The following is a 13,601-nucleotide window of genomic DNA, read 5'->3' on the forward strand; positions in this document are numbered from 1 at the left end:
AAATATAGTATAATAAATAGGTCATAATATAATAATATAAAAATATATTTTGGGAAAATCAAAATATTCATGAGTTTTTAAATTAATAATAGATATTACTTATTTTTAATGTATTCATAATATTTTCCACCAAATAATTAAAAATACTTTTAAATAATTAGTGAGACAGACTACTTTATCAAATCTCTAAAAAGTTAAAATCATTTTATCTCATCTCATTATTTAAATACATACTTTTTTACAAACCATCTCATCTCATTTTAATTTAAAATTCTCATTATTATTTAAAATATTTTATCTTTTTTTTTATCTAAACTACCTAACAAAAAGAGATCTAACTTTCTGACTTTCTCTAAAGTCGATCGGAGACCCAACCTTTTTTCAATTAAAGGTGGTCGATCTTACATGCAAATACACAAATATTTACCGTGTTAAAACTCAATTTTTTTCAACATCTAACTCAAAAGTCATCTTTCGAATAAACTTTAAAAAAATAAACAAACAAACAAAAGCCGTCGTAGTCACCAGAATACTCCGGCCACCAAGCTAGCTAGACTTGTTTCAAGGGCTTTTTTTTTTTTTTTTTTAAAAAAAAGAAAAAACTATTAATATTATTTATCATTTCATTCTTAAAAATCTCTAAATCACTCGTACATCCAAACATATATTTTATACAAAAAAAATTTGTGCAATCATTTTTACTTTTATGCATTCTATTAATGTAATTAATTGTATTATTTTTTTAATTAAAAAAATTTATATATAGTCATTTTTACGTATTACTTATACACGTTATTAATATGATTGGTTACGTCATTTTTTTAATATAAAAAAATATTTTAACTAATCATATTAGTAATGTCCGTAAAAATAACTATATGTAACAAAATTTATTTAAAATAATTATTTTTATCAATCATATTAATAAAATATATAAAAATTATATAAAAATAACTGTATATAACAGTAACACAACTCATTTTTATAACTAATCCCGCCACATTTAAAAACCCTATCAAATCATCATCTTAAAAATTGTTATACTATTCACATTCACTTCTCTATCAATAAAAGTATTTTTATAATTTAATTTTTTAATTTATATATTTGCTTTCATGAGAGGTATTCGTCACTTATTGTCCCAGCGTGCGTTGCGTGGGGCCGCGGGCAGCTCGCTCCATCTTTTTGCGTTAACTTCAAGATATTCAATTGGCCAAGTGATGATAAGGATTCCCTACAAGTGGTCGAGTAGTTTGTGCTCAGCTTTACAGATTATTTTATTTATTTATTTATTTTGAAAGGAAATTTCTGTATTTCATTAATAACAATTCATCCATTATAATCTTTGTCATTTTGACAAACTTTGAACAATGAAGTCAAAAACTTCTTCAATCCAGATTTTTTCACTCTCTAAAAATAAGGTTTTCTAAAGAATGTGTAACCGTATTACTTTCTCTATAAACAAATTATATATTTTATTCAAATCTATTTTTTAGAACCTGTATAATGTCGTTTATCAAAGGTCCATAACAAGTCAGTAGCTCTTTTTCACTTTCTACAGCCATGATAATGGTCTTGGCATCACCTTCAAAAGTAATTCTCTGAAAGTTAAGGTCCCTGCAAAGTTTAAAGGATTTTCAAAATGCATAACATTCTGCTATGTCTAGTTTATTTACCATTTCCTTTCTATCACTAACAGCCACCAATGCTTCACCTTCCTCATCTCTACATATAATCTCAATCTCCATCACCCTCTTATTTACATCTAAAGAAGCATCCCAATTTACTTTAATAACATTTTCTCTTAGTTTCTTCCATTTAGTTTTGTTTCCTGCATCACTTACATTCATTTCTGCATTGAACATCCTCTTCTGTTCCTTTTGAGCCTTCTGGTATTCATCTAAACTCTTCTTAGCAGTTGACAGTAATTTTTTGGGACAAATCATTTTCTATTCAAAGATTGCCTCGTTTCTTCTCATCCAAACCTTTCTTAACAGCAATTTCTTCCACCTGGTCTGTCTATAGCCTTTTCATTAAATCCTCCCATAATTCCATAAAGTCTCTGCCTGTTCTCTTCCATTTTTTCACATAGCTCTGCTCATCACCTCACACGTCATTTGCTGCAACACATTTTCATAAAGTATGAATCACTGATTCTTTGTCTTCATAACATATCGAACCTCTAGGATCTTCAACAACCTTTTTTTAAAAAGATTAAGCTCATTTATTGAATTTGGCAAATTTAATTTTTAAATATTCTCCCACCTTTCATCTGTCATTCCATGCCTCGATGGCTCCCAAATCTTCAAACTCACATTTTGAAATAATTTATTTATTTAAGCAATCATAAAATATTAAAAAAGGGAGAGACTCGTGTTACATGCGCTTTCACACTCGTGGCACGCGTCCACAAACCCACTAGATGGGTTTGCGGAGATCCACATGGTGGGGCTAATGCCGGAAATTATATACGCTTTTTTGCAACAGTCTTCGTATTATTTTTAATATAAGTAATGTTATATATAGTATATTATATATAGTATATTATATATATTTTTAAAATAATATAAAAAATTGAAATTCACATTAAAAAAAAAAAAGAGTACGTGTACTTATTTACGTATTTTAATATTATATATAGCATCATGTTATTTTTATGCATTAAAAGTATTAAATTATTAATTAAAGAATTAATTGTTAAAAATATGAAATACGATGGAAAGGAACCTCAGCACCAGTACATACACCATACACCGCTAGTACCTGATCATAACTCCGAGTCTCCGACCAGTCAACTGCCTAATGTTTTCCTGGATAATTGGAGGCCCCTCTCTTCACAGCTATAGGGTAACTTTCCTCCTCTCTCAATTCAGCAAATTCAGTGTCGCCATCAATTTGGGTGAACTTTTGTGAACTCTTACTTTCATAGAAATCCCTGCATTCCATGGATTCCAATTCCTCTCCTTCTAACACCATCCCCGTAGTCTCGACGCTTGCTTCGCCTCTGGAGTCCCCTCCTCCTCCTGCTCTCAACGCCGATGCCGATTCTTCATCCTCATCGGCCCGAAAGCCCTTCAGCCTGTGGCCTGGAATGTACCATTCGCCGGTCACAGATGCTTTGTGGGAAGCGAGGGCCAGTATCTTCGAGGAGCTTTACGACCCAGAAAAAGTCGACGGGCCTCCGCAGACCGAATTTCTCACAAGAACTCCCTCCCAGAGCCGCACCACTATTCTCTATCGTTTTTCTTCAGACCCTATCTTGAGAGAACAATATAGAGATCCCTGGAACGAGGTCAGAATTGGGAAATTGGTTGAAGAGCTTGATGCCTTGGCTGGGTTCATCTCCGTCAAGGTCAGTTGTAACTTATTTACGTTTTGTGCTTTTCCTGTTGGACTCTCCGCATGGTAGAGCATTTTAATGGAGTTCCACGCCTGGGCATTGCTTACTATGTACTTATCCGAAATGTATGATTTACATGCTACCATATGGGGCTGCTTTTCCATTTGCTACGTGTAGTGTTGTTGATGAATTGTGCTCTATAAACTGAAATGTTTTACTCATAATTCACGACTAAATTAAGCTTTTGGAGCATGTGTTGCTTGCTTTTAGTGATCTGCCCTTTTCTTCTCTCTCGTGTGGATTAGCATTGTTCCGATGAGGACAGCACCACAAGGCCACTCTTGCTGGTCACTGCTTCTGTGGACAGGATTGTGCTGAAGAAGCCGATCAGTGTTGAAGTTGATCTCAAGATAGTCGGTTCTGTGATATGGGTCGGCCGCTCCTCACTGGATATTCAACTGGAAGTCACTCGGTCAAATGAAGGTACTAAATCTGGAACGATAAATATTTCTGACAACGAGATAACGTGAAAAGGCTATACAGCATGGTTTCGTGCATGAATTCTGCTCTATTGAGATTCAGCAGCTTGATATACTGTAGTTTGAGAAAGTATGAGGTGTATATTCTCGAATTGTAGATCTATATGAACAAAGTTGACTATCATCTATTAGATGTCATTTGGGAGTAAATCGGTCCGGTCCATAGGGTCGGGTTGGTCCGGTTTAATTATTGTTTTAAATTTTTTTTATTATTATTTTTCAAATAAATTAATAAAAAAATTTATTTAAATTACTAAATTAATATTAAGTAAATTATTAATATAAATTATGGAACTAACTCATTTAAAAATATTTTATATAATCACTAATAATAAATTAGATGAAAATTACATCATTAATTCATATAATTATTTTATAAAATAAGATATTAAATTATTAGGCATATTTTAAAAATATATATATGAGTTCAATTTGGTCTGGTATAAAATTTATAGACCAGACCAAATATCATTCGGTCCACACTTTTTAAGATCAAGACTAATTGATCTAAAATTTGATTCAATCCGATCCAAATAGATCAATCCGGTCGATTTTTCCGGTTCAGACCGACAGGCTCACACCTCATTAGTCTCATGTCATATAATGATATAATGATACAAGTTGTTAGCTGAAGGCTATGATGTTTCAGACTCGGTAGCTCTGACTGCCAACTTCATATTTGTGGCTCGTGACTCCAAGACTGGCAAAGCATTTCCGGTGAACCGGCTCTCTCCAGAAACTGAACTGGAAAAGCTCCTATATGAAAAGGCTGAAGCGAGAAATAAATTGAGGAAAACTAGAGGAGGAGATAGAAGGGAACTTGAGAATGGGGAAGTGAATAGACTCAAAACACTGTTGGCTGAGGGCAGGATTTTCAGTGACATGCCAGCCTTGGCAGACAGAGACAGCATTCTTCTAAGGGACACTCGCCTTGAGAACGCTTTGATTTGCCATCCACAACAGAGGAACATGCATGGTCGAGTCTTTGGAGGGTTTTTGATGCACCGAGCTTTTGAATTAGCTTTCTCAACAGCTTATGCCTTTGCTGGATTGGTTCCTTGCTTTCTTGAAGTTGATCATGTTGATTTCTTAAGGCCTGTAAGTATTAACAGCATCCTTTCTTTTTCAGACGCATTCCGCCCCTTTTCTGTTTGCAGCTGTGTGGTTTAGGATAAAAAAGGACACGTTAGAGAAGCACTAGGAATTAATCCTAGATCGAACACAAGAGGAATACAAGGTGGGAAAAAATATCAAAGATAAAGAGAGGTCCAAATCATGAAATGAAGAGAGTTGAGATACCCATGGATTCGCCGTATGCTTACTGGCTTAAAATTTGAGAAAAATATGGAAAAGGAAAACATTTGAAATTGTTGTTTCCTTTTAATCATGCAAAAACAGAAAACGGCGGAAGAGATGCACAATCATAGGTTCGATATCTTTTAATAAAAACCACAAAAAAAATCCTACAAAAATTAACTTATAAACTTATGTGGCACGTTAGATTAATTGTAAAGTTACATTTATTATAAAGTACATCTAATATATTATATAAAATTATATTAATTTACAAATTTATTTTTGAGAAATCTCTGTCTCAGTATCACTTTTTGAAAATTATGCTTCACAGTTCACATGAATATTGGTTATATTGTATTGTATCGGCGAATGAGTTGATTTATATTTCCAGTTCATTTGTTCTTTTTTTTTAAGGCTTTATTAATCAATTGACATGTGATTGGAAAATGAACGGTGATACAGTTTTTCTTTCCCTCTCTGAATTTGGAAAGATTCTTCCCGATTATAAATTATGTATCTATTCGACTGTGATTTAGATTGTTAATGCAGGCTAATGACTTGAGCATTTTGTAACAGTTCTGGTTCTACTTGCCCATAATGTACTCGCACTACCATATTGTGGTTATTTTGCTGGGTTTCAGCCTGCATGTGCATGGTTAATATTGTGTATGCTAAGAGTCATTTCACCTCATGTTAATGAAGATATGCTTGTTGAGCAGGTGGATATCGGAGATTTCCTTCGTATGAAATCATGTGTTCTGTACACAGAAGTTGAGAATCCTGAGCACCCTCTAATCTATGTTGAAGTTGTTGCTCATGTAACGAGGCCTGAAATGAGGTCTAGTGAGGTAAGCCCCACATCAACTATACTTAAAAGAAACAACTGAAAATTAAGCTCATAATCGGTACTCATCAAATGATTAATTAGGTTACTATTGAACCAACCTCTTAGGGATTGATTTGAGAAGGGACTAATAAATTCTTTTTTTAAAAAAATAAGTGAAATCCATTTCTTGGAACACATTGTCGGTCGGTGGCTGCAGTGCCACCCTTATTCATTTGCTCATCTCATGTCTGTCAAATGCATTTAAATGACCAGGTGTCAAATACTTTCTATTTCACTTTCACCGTACGTCCAGTGGCAAAAGCCATGAAAAATGGTTTTAGAATCAGGAATGTGGTTCCAGCGACAGAGGAAGAAGCCCGTCGTGTTCTAGCTCGGATGGATGCTGAGGTCTTGCAGAGGCTTGATGATCAAGAAGGCATGCCACAATGAATTAGACGAGGCAAAGGGCATAGTGGCTATGCTGATTATTGGTAAAATATATTACTATGGTTGATATTAAAGTAATACGAGAGTGACTTACCATATATACCTGTGCTCATGTGTTGTCTAAGAAAAATTAAAAAAATAACAAAAAAAAAAAAATGTATTTTCTGGTTTGAGCTCCTGGATTGATACTCGTGAGTGTATGCGTTTGGAGCTGTGTGGTTGAATTGCTTTTGTATGTCTGCTTGAATTTAGACCTCTGGGTGATTTCTTTGTGATGATGACGTCTATTATGAACAATATAGGTGCTATCACCTGCTCACTGTTGGTGACTTGGCTCCCATCTTATTCAATGCAAATCGATAATGGATTTATTTTACTGTTATTTATTTATTATTATTTGAAATCAGATATATTTACTTTTTGATAATGGAACCTGAGGCCCCATCCTTTTAGGCCCTACGTCGTAAATGCAGGTGACGTTTGGTTCCTTGGGTGACTTGTACACATTCTCCTTTTAATTCAAGGAAGATTTTAATTTTTAAGGGTATCAAATATGATAAGTGTCAGGACACTAGTAATAGAGACAATAAAGTTAAATTTTAATTAAATAATAATTAAAGTGTAAGATAAAGTATAACAAATAAACAGTAATTTTAATCAAATATTATATGATTGGTCAAATATATTGAGCTAAGAAAACTAGTTAAATATTATTTTTTAATTAAAATATTATCTTCTTGCTGCTGTTTCTCTCCCACGCAAAGAACTAATGAAGAACAAATACAAATGCTGCTCTGCTTCTTTTCCATCCTCGTTACGTTAAACTCTCCTTTTTTTTTCACTTTTGGATATGAATATAATATTAAACTGCAATACAATCATAATATTTAATATAATTATATTTAAATAAAAATTAAAAATTAATATTTTAATAAAATAATAAAAAATTTATTGAATTTATTATTTAAAATTATAAAAAGTGACTAGTTAAAATTTATAAAAGTAAATTTTTTAACTAAATTTTAGTTAAAGTTTATTGAAGTCACTATTAATGTTCTTGCAGTAGTAAATAAATTTTATAAAAATAAATTTATAATAAATTAATATAATATTATATGATATATTATAATTATTTTATAATAAAATATAGTCTTATAACGCATTAAATTACGTTATTTCGTAAATTATCTCATATAAAATCTGTCAAAAATATTTTTTTTGTCAAATTTGTTGTTAACGTTAAAGTTTGTCGCATTATTAAATAAAAAAAATTTAAAAAAAAAAAAAAAACATACTTGTGACCGACGTGATTTTACAAGAAGGGACGTACTCGATTAGCTTGAGGATGTCGACCGACAATTTCCTTCAGCCTTATGGTCGTGAAGAAGATAAGATTCTCAACTCTTTCGACAAAATGAAGTTGGAGTGCAAAGAGAGAAAAAAATAAAAAAGGTGAGGGTAGCTGAGAGCCCAATGATTTTATCGGCAACAAGTTACAGTCATGAGGTTGATGCGTTAAAAAGGAGTTCCTCTTTCGTTTTCAAAATCTAGCGACCATTCTGTCCTCATGTTTTTTTCCTGATAAGTCCCTTTTGTCTTCATACCCAGGAGGTCATTGGTGAAAGAAAATATAATTTGGAACGAAGATATTTCTTGCCACAAAAGGAAGTACCTGAAACCATAAGAGCCAGCCAATCTTTTATATTGAACATCATTTTACCACTTATAATCCACATAGGTTCAACTGATTACAATACATATCCCAAAATTTCAACATACTGACTTATTCTACGTGAAAAGAAGGAAAAAAAAAAATTATCTTTGTATGTTATCTATAGGATGAACTCAAAATCCTTTACATGGATTTACACAGATTAATGAAAAACAAATATATAAAACTACAAAATGGCCGAACCAGTAGCTATTCTAAGCAGAGTAGCTAGATGCAGTCAAAGGTCACCCAGCAATGAGCCATGAAACTTGGGAGATGCACTCTCATCATCAGAGGAAGTGTTATGCTGCCTTGTAGGAATAACTTGTGGCAGCATTGGGTTCACTGGAACAGGAAATTTATGGGCAGAACTAACTGTTGTTCGCTCATTTATCGTGCCGACTTCCTTGCAGACCCGGTCAAGAATAGTAAGAAAGTCCCTCACCACCATGAAGATTCTGAAAGGGTGAGCTTCTTCCTTAGCTGAGTTTCCATGGAAGTATTCAGTTATCTCCTTCACTAGAGTAAGAACAACACTTTCTTGGGCTTGAATTCTTATTATCTCCTCCTCGGCCATTTTTGTGAACTCATTCATTGATTCTGAAAATTTCTGGCTGCTTTCATTCAATCCAATTGTTTCAATTAATCGCACAACCTCACCGATGTTCCCAATCCCACTAGAAAGTTTGGAGACTTCACTGCTAAGCACATCAGAGTCCATTGCAGCAGCTTTCTTCACGTTGCTGAGCTCTGAACTAAGACCAGAAACAATCTGAAGGCCAAGCTTCCTACACTTGGCATCTTCACTCGAAGTAGACTTTGGAGTTTGGTTGGTACCTGAGAGTCGAGCACCTTCCGTTCTTATAATTTCTTGTACAACAAAATGCAACAGAGTGGTTTTTCCATCTGCCCCCTTGACATCAACAAGCTTGAGAAGTGTATCAAGCTTGAAGGCATGGGCATCACCACGGTTTGTCCCAACGTTCATGCGGTTCCCAGTCTTTAACACAGCATCTAGAAGCTTTAAAAACATCCTGCTGCTTCTCAGTTCTTCACAGGCAGCCTGTAAGGAACACGAAGGAAACATTAACACATAAATGAAGATTAAAAAAATGTGCAAAACTAGATCCCATCCTCATCCAACAATGAATGGGGAGTGATGGCATAAAACTAGATCCATCCTCACCCATTAAGGTGGCACACAGCGTGTATTTGTAAAAGAAGAGTGAGCACAGAGTCTGTGTGCGTTTCTGATGTGTTGAGAGAAAGAGAGAGAGATGACTTGCCTCTAGAGTTTCAAAAGATTTTTTAAGGTACTCAACCTCGGACTCAAAATTAGCTATGTAAAGCATTGCATCCACCCTTTTGAATGCTAAAGGTATATCAAGCAGTGCCTTCAGAAATTTCTCAGCTGGACCAAGCTTGATTGGTGAATCATCTTTGCACTCCTTCAGTTTACGTTCTTCTTCTTTGGTTGGAGCCATCTTCAATAAACTTTCAAGTAATTCGGTACCAAGTGCATCTGCATTACCTGCATTTGAAAAAACAAAAATCACCTTAGCTGCATGTTTAGTATCTCAATAACAGGGAAAACTCCTCTCATCCATAACTTCATGCACAGGAACTTCTATAGCTCCATTTGCTTCACAGAAAGAAAAATGGAAAATATGAAGAATATTGATGCAGCTTACCAATTATTTAGTTATCTTCTTGAAGAACAAAGAGATATGTCTGAGTTTTGAAGATTTTTGGGGTTTTCTGCTTCACACAATATTAATGTAAAAAAAAAAAAAAAACTTCCATTTAAACATCACTCCCTGCGCCCAGGAGCGGAAGAAGAAATTTTAAATTGGAGAAGTATATATATTTTTGGGAGAAAAGGTCATTTTTTAAGAATTTTCCTCATTAAAAAAGCTTGAAAATTAATAGTTAATTTTCAAAAAATGTTAATGGCTTTTCGGAACTTTTGGGTGCCAAAGCACCCCCACCCCTCTGGCCCAAGCTATTGTCGGTTCCACCCAGCCTGCACCTATCAGTATCAGATACCACCACTCATAATCACCAGTGAAAGATGTTGCAACACCTCAAGATGTATTTCTATTCTAATTAGAAATTTCACAAGAGAATTAATGCCATCAAAGTTATTTCCCCAGCAGAAGTAAACGGGTGCATAGAATTATAGATCCACCCTACTAAATGATACCTTTTCCAACTTGCAAGATAGGATCCACCACAATAGTTTTGGCCAAAAAAAATAGAATGCGAAAACTGTGCAAGAACTAACTTTCAAGATAAAAACTCTAAATATCAGAGTTACAGGTTTAAATTGCAAAAGTATGTAACAGACATCAAAATCATCACGTTTGCACAAGTCATCCCAACCAAAGCAACAACTTTCTCAGCACTGAGGTCTGAGGAAACAAGAAACCAACATCAAAATTAAATGGGAAGATGGATACCTTCTAAAAGGGCATCGCAGACTTCCTCTGTGGTCACATTAAGGGCCCTTAGCGAAATTGCAATATTCTGCGCCTTTTTGGGATCAAGCACTCTATTTTCTTGATTTGGCGAGGGGAGAACCGGGCGTGGAGTTGTTTCTTTAAGTTTCGAATTCGGTGTGTTCACAACAAACAATGTCTCTATCATTTCCTCATTCAATCTGAAAACACCCCAATTCTACATACTTAAATCCAGGAGTACGATGCAAAAAAGTAAAGAATTGGACGGCATGAGCCAATTATAGCAAGAAAAACAAGTAAAAAAAGCAATCGAAAAATAAAAAGAGCTAGTACAAGAAAAGAGAGTGAGTGAGGGAGTGGGAAATGAGTATCTTACTTAAAAGAGCTAGATCTGAGGTGATCCCACACCATTTCACGGTCAGAGCTGGCTCTAACTTTATCCCAATGTAACGGCTTTAACTTGGGCTTTGGAGTCTCGTCGCTCTTTTCTGTGGATGTTGAATTGAGTGGCAATTCAATTGGAGAAACCTCTGCTGGGATTTGCAATACAAAAGGCCTCGAAGGAGGTATGAGTGCAGGCGGCACAGAGATGGGCTTGGACTGAGCAATGGGTGTTGAAGAATCTGTAGTTTTCCAGTGTCTGAGCATAGGCATCGGAGCTGGTGGCCTCGGGGGAGCTGGTGGAGGGGGTGGAATACAATGCATCAGTGATGGAGCACTGATAGCTCTCCCTGGAGACTGCTCAACACTAGATCTTGTTGATGTATTATCCTCCGAATTACGCTCCGGAGAAGCCGGCGGAGACGGCGATGAAGAAGTTAGTGAAGGAGTGGATGATTGCCGAAGATTTCGATCCGAAGCATTGGGTGATGAAGACAAATTTGGGACTTTGGAAGGCGGAGGAGACATTTGATCTGAGACATTTGATATTCTTGGAGACCCAAACGGGTTCTTCTCTGACGGCAACGGAGAAGACTCCAGATTTTGATTCCATGATCTTAAAGAAGCATCTAGGTTTATGTCCGAACCTCTCTCTGGGGTTGAGGATGCAGAAGACGAAGACGCCACATTTTCACGAGAGACGACAACGTTCGAGAGTCTTGGAGATGCATTTCGTGCTTGTGGTGGAGTTTTGGGTTGCGATCTTCTGGGGCTCAAACTAACCGGCGGAGAGAGGCTAATCGAGTGAGACCGAGCAGGCGAACCTGAACTCGAAGACGAATACGAAGAGGAACTGGTCTCGCTGCATTTTTTCTTCTCGGCCACAAACACTCTGAGGGAGCTGGATCCGGTGCCACCCAAAGACCCTCTAGGGGAGTAAAACTCCTCTTCATCCCCGTCATCGTCAACAATAAGAGAGCTCTGCCTAGTAAGGGGGGGGAGCGGGTGAAGCTCCGGCGAATCCGGCTTTCGAGTAACTAAACCACCACCCCCATTACTACCGTTAGCGTTGACGGTGCGTTCATCGATTACCCGCGAGTCGACCAACGTGCCCAGGTACAGAAACTCAGAATTACCGGCGGTGACATTGAGGATTCCATTCGTGCCCCTCGCATTGGCAGGGAACAACCTGATACTATTATCCGACGTGAAAGTCTTGTCGTCGGCGAAGCCACGGCGATTCAAGCGCCGGCGATAGAAGAAGACAGCAATACCGACGAGTATAGCGGCGGAGACTGCGGCACCGACGACGGCGGCGACGAGTTTTGGAGAAGTGTGTTTGGAAGAACGAGATTCAGGGAGAATGAGAGAGGAGATATTGGCAGGAAAGGAGGCAAAGGAGGCTGGGGAGGGAGGAGGAGGTGGGGAAGAATCGGATGGGAAAAAGGGAGACTGGTTAGGAGTGGTATTGGAAAACGGGTATTTGGGAGTAGGGGGAGATGGGGAGGGAGGTTGAGAAGGAGGGAGAGAATTGAGAGGAAGCAAAGGCTGATGGAGGATTCTGCGGCCAACAATGGGGGCGGCGAAGGAATGTCGAGGCGCGGAGAGGAAGAGGAGGAGGAAGAGGATGGCGGGCATTGTGTAAGGAGGGGGTTGTTAGACTCTCAACCGAGGAGGAAGAGAGCGAGGGAGAAATTGTTGAGAAAAACAGATAGCAGGAAGGGAGTCATTTGGCTTCTCGTTGCAGTGTTTGCGTGTGCGAAGGAAGTTGTGAAAGGGGAGTCTGAAAAGGTTGAATCTTTCTCTCTCTCTTTCTCTTTCTCTTTCTCTCTCTCTCTCTCAAGACGGGGAAGGCGAAAGGTAAATGATGTGTGTGGTGCATCCAGCTAATATTTTATATTGGAATTTATTATACATCAGCTACTGTTTATTTTTACATTATATATTTATAATTTTTTATAAAATATAGAGATAATTTTTATAAGATATATAAAAATTTTTTATAAAATATATAGTGTGAAGTAATAAATAGTAAGTGATAAAGAAAAAATTTTCTTTTATATTTCTGCTGCTGCTTGATCATCATCTATTTGGGTCACGCTAGAGCTACCGCTAGGCTATATAATATTTTCTTTTTCAAATCATTTTGTAATATTTTTAAATATTTAAAATATATATAAATAATTTATAATAATATTAAATAATTTTTTCTTAATCATTAAAAAAAAACCAATAGTGGCCGAAGTATTTCCCCATCTACTTTTCTCTTTTTTCAATATTTATTTTTCTAAAATCATTTTCATTAATGGAAATTGTAATTTTTGTATAAGCTAATTTGTTTGTATTTTAGGTATATCGAATAAAATCATGATTTGCATGTGAGAGTAAATTAGGTGCAAAATCAATGTGAGTCCCAAGTCATTGAGGTTTGAAAAATTAAGAGGAAGTGGCCAGTGGGGTCTTTAACCATCCATTTGACTGGAAAATATACATTTATAATAATTTTTTTTCTCCCTGTAGATAAATAAATAAGATATAAGTGGCATGTTATTATATTTGCCATAGACATTAGGCCTTATTGATCATCGCTGGATGTCTAAAT

At 36.0% G+C, this 13,601-nt stretch overlaps 2 protein-coding genes across 2 annotated transcripts; one reads left to right on the forward strand and one right to left on the reverse strand.

The window, feature by feature from the left end:
• Positions 1–2,789: 2,789 nt before the first annotated feature.
• Positions 2,790–6,824, forward strand: LOC122292747 (acyl-coenzyme A thioesterase 2, chloroplastic-like). Its single transcript, XM_043101234.1, has 5 exons — positions 2,790–3,352; positions 3,646–3,823; positions 4,529–4,977; positions 5,895–6,023; positions 6,275–6,824. The coding sequence occupies exons 1-5, from the start codon at positions 2,945–2,947 to the stop codon at positions 6,449–6,451; spliced, it is 1,341 nt and encodes a 446-aa protein (XP_042957168.1). The 5' UTR covers positions 2,790–2,944; the 3' UTR covers positions 6,452–6,824.
• A 1,293-nt stretch (positions 6,825–8,117) lies between these two features.
• LOC122291888 (formin-like protein 1) lies at positions 8,118–12,865 on the reverse strand. Its single transcript, XM_043099922.1, has 4 exons — positions 10,995–12,865; positions 10,619–10,818; positions 9,446–9,690; positions 8,118–9,222 (listed from the first exon to the last, which is right to left on the reverse strand). The coding sequence occupies exons 1-4, from the start codon at positions 12,635–12,637 to the stop codon at positions 8,398–8,400; spliced, it is 2,913 nt and encodes a 970-aa protein (XP_042955856.1). The 5' UTR covers positions 12,638–12,865; the 3' UTR covers positions 8,118–8,397.
• Positions 12,866–13,601: the final 736 nt, after the last annotated feature.

The sequence above is a fragment of the Carya illinoinensis genome, chromosome 13 (genome assembly GCF_018687715.1).
Source record: "Carya illinoinensis cultivar Pawnee chromosome 13, C.illinoinensisPawnee_v1, whole genome shotgun sequence".
NCBI classification, from domain to species: Eukaryota; Viridiplantae; Streptophyta; class Magnoliopsida; order Fagales; family Juglandaceae; genus Carya; species Carya illinoinensis.

Excerpts from the sequence above, each read along its gene's own strand:
- LOC122292747 (XM_043101234.1), top strand. The coding sequence starts at position 2,945 with ATGGATTCCAATTCCTCTCCTTCTAACACCATCCCCGTAGTCTCGACG. Across the intron at positions 4,978-5,894 it reads ATGTTGATTTCTTAAGGCCT|GTGGATATCGGAGATTTCCT; the intron begins GTAAGTATTAAC and ends CTTGTTGAGCAG. Across the intron at positions 6,024-6,274 it reads CTGAAATGAGGTCTAGTGAG|GTGTCAAATACTTTCTATTT; the intron begins GTAAGCCCCACA and ends TTAAATGACCAG.
- LOC122291888 (XM_043099922.1), bottom strand. The coding sequence starts at position 12,637 with ATGCCCGCCATCCTCTTCCTCCTCCTCTTCCTCTCCGCGCCTCGACAT. Across the intron at positions 9,691-10,618 it reads CTGCGATGCCCTTTTAGAAG|GTAATGCAGATGCACTTGGT; the intron begins GTATCCATCTTC and ends TTTCAAATGCAG. Across the intron at positions 9,223-9,445 it reads AATCTTTTGAAACTCTAGAG|GCTGCCTGTGAAGAACTGAG; the intron begins GCAAGTCATCTC and ends TGTTCCTTACAG.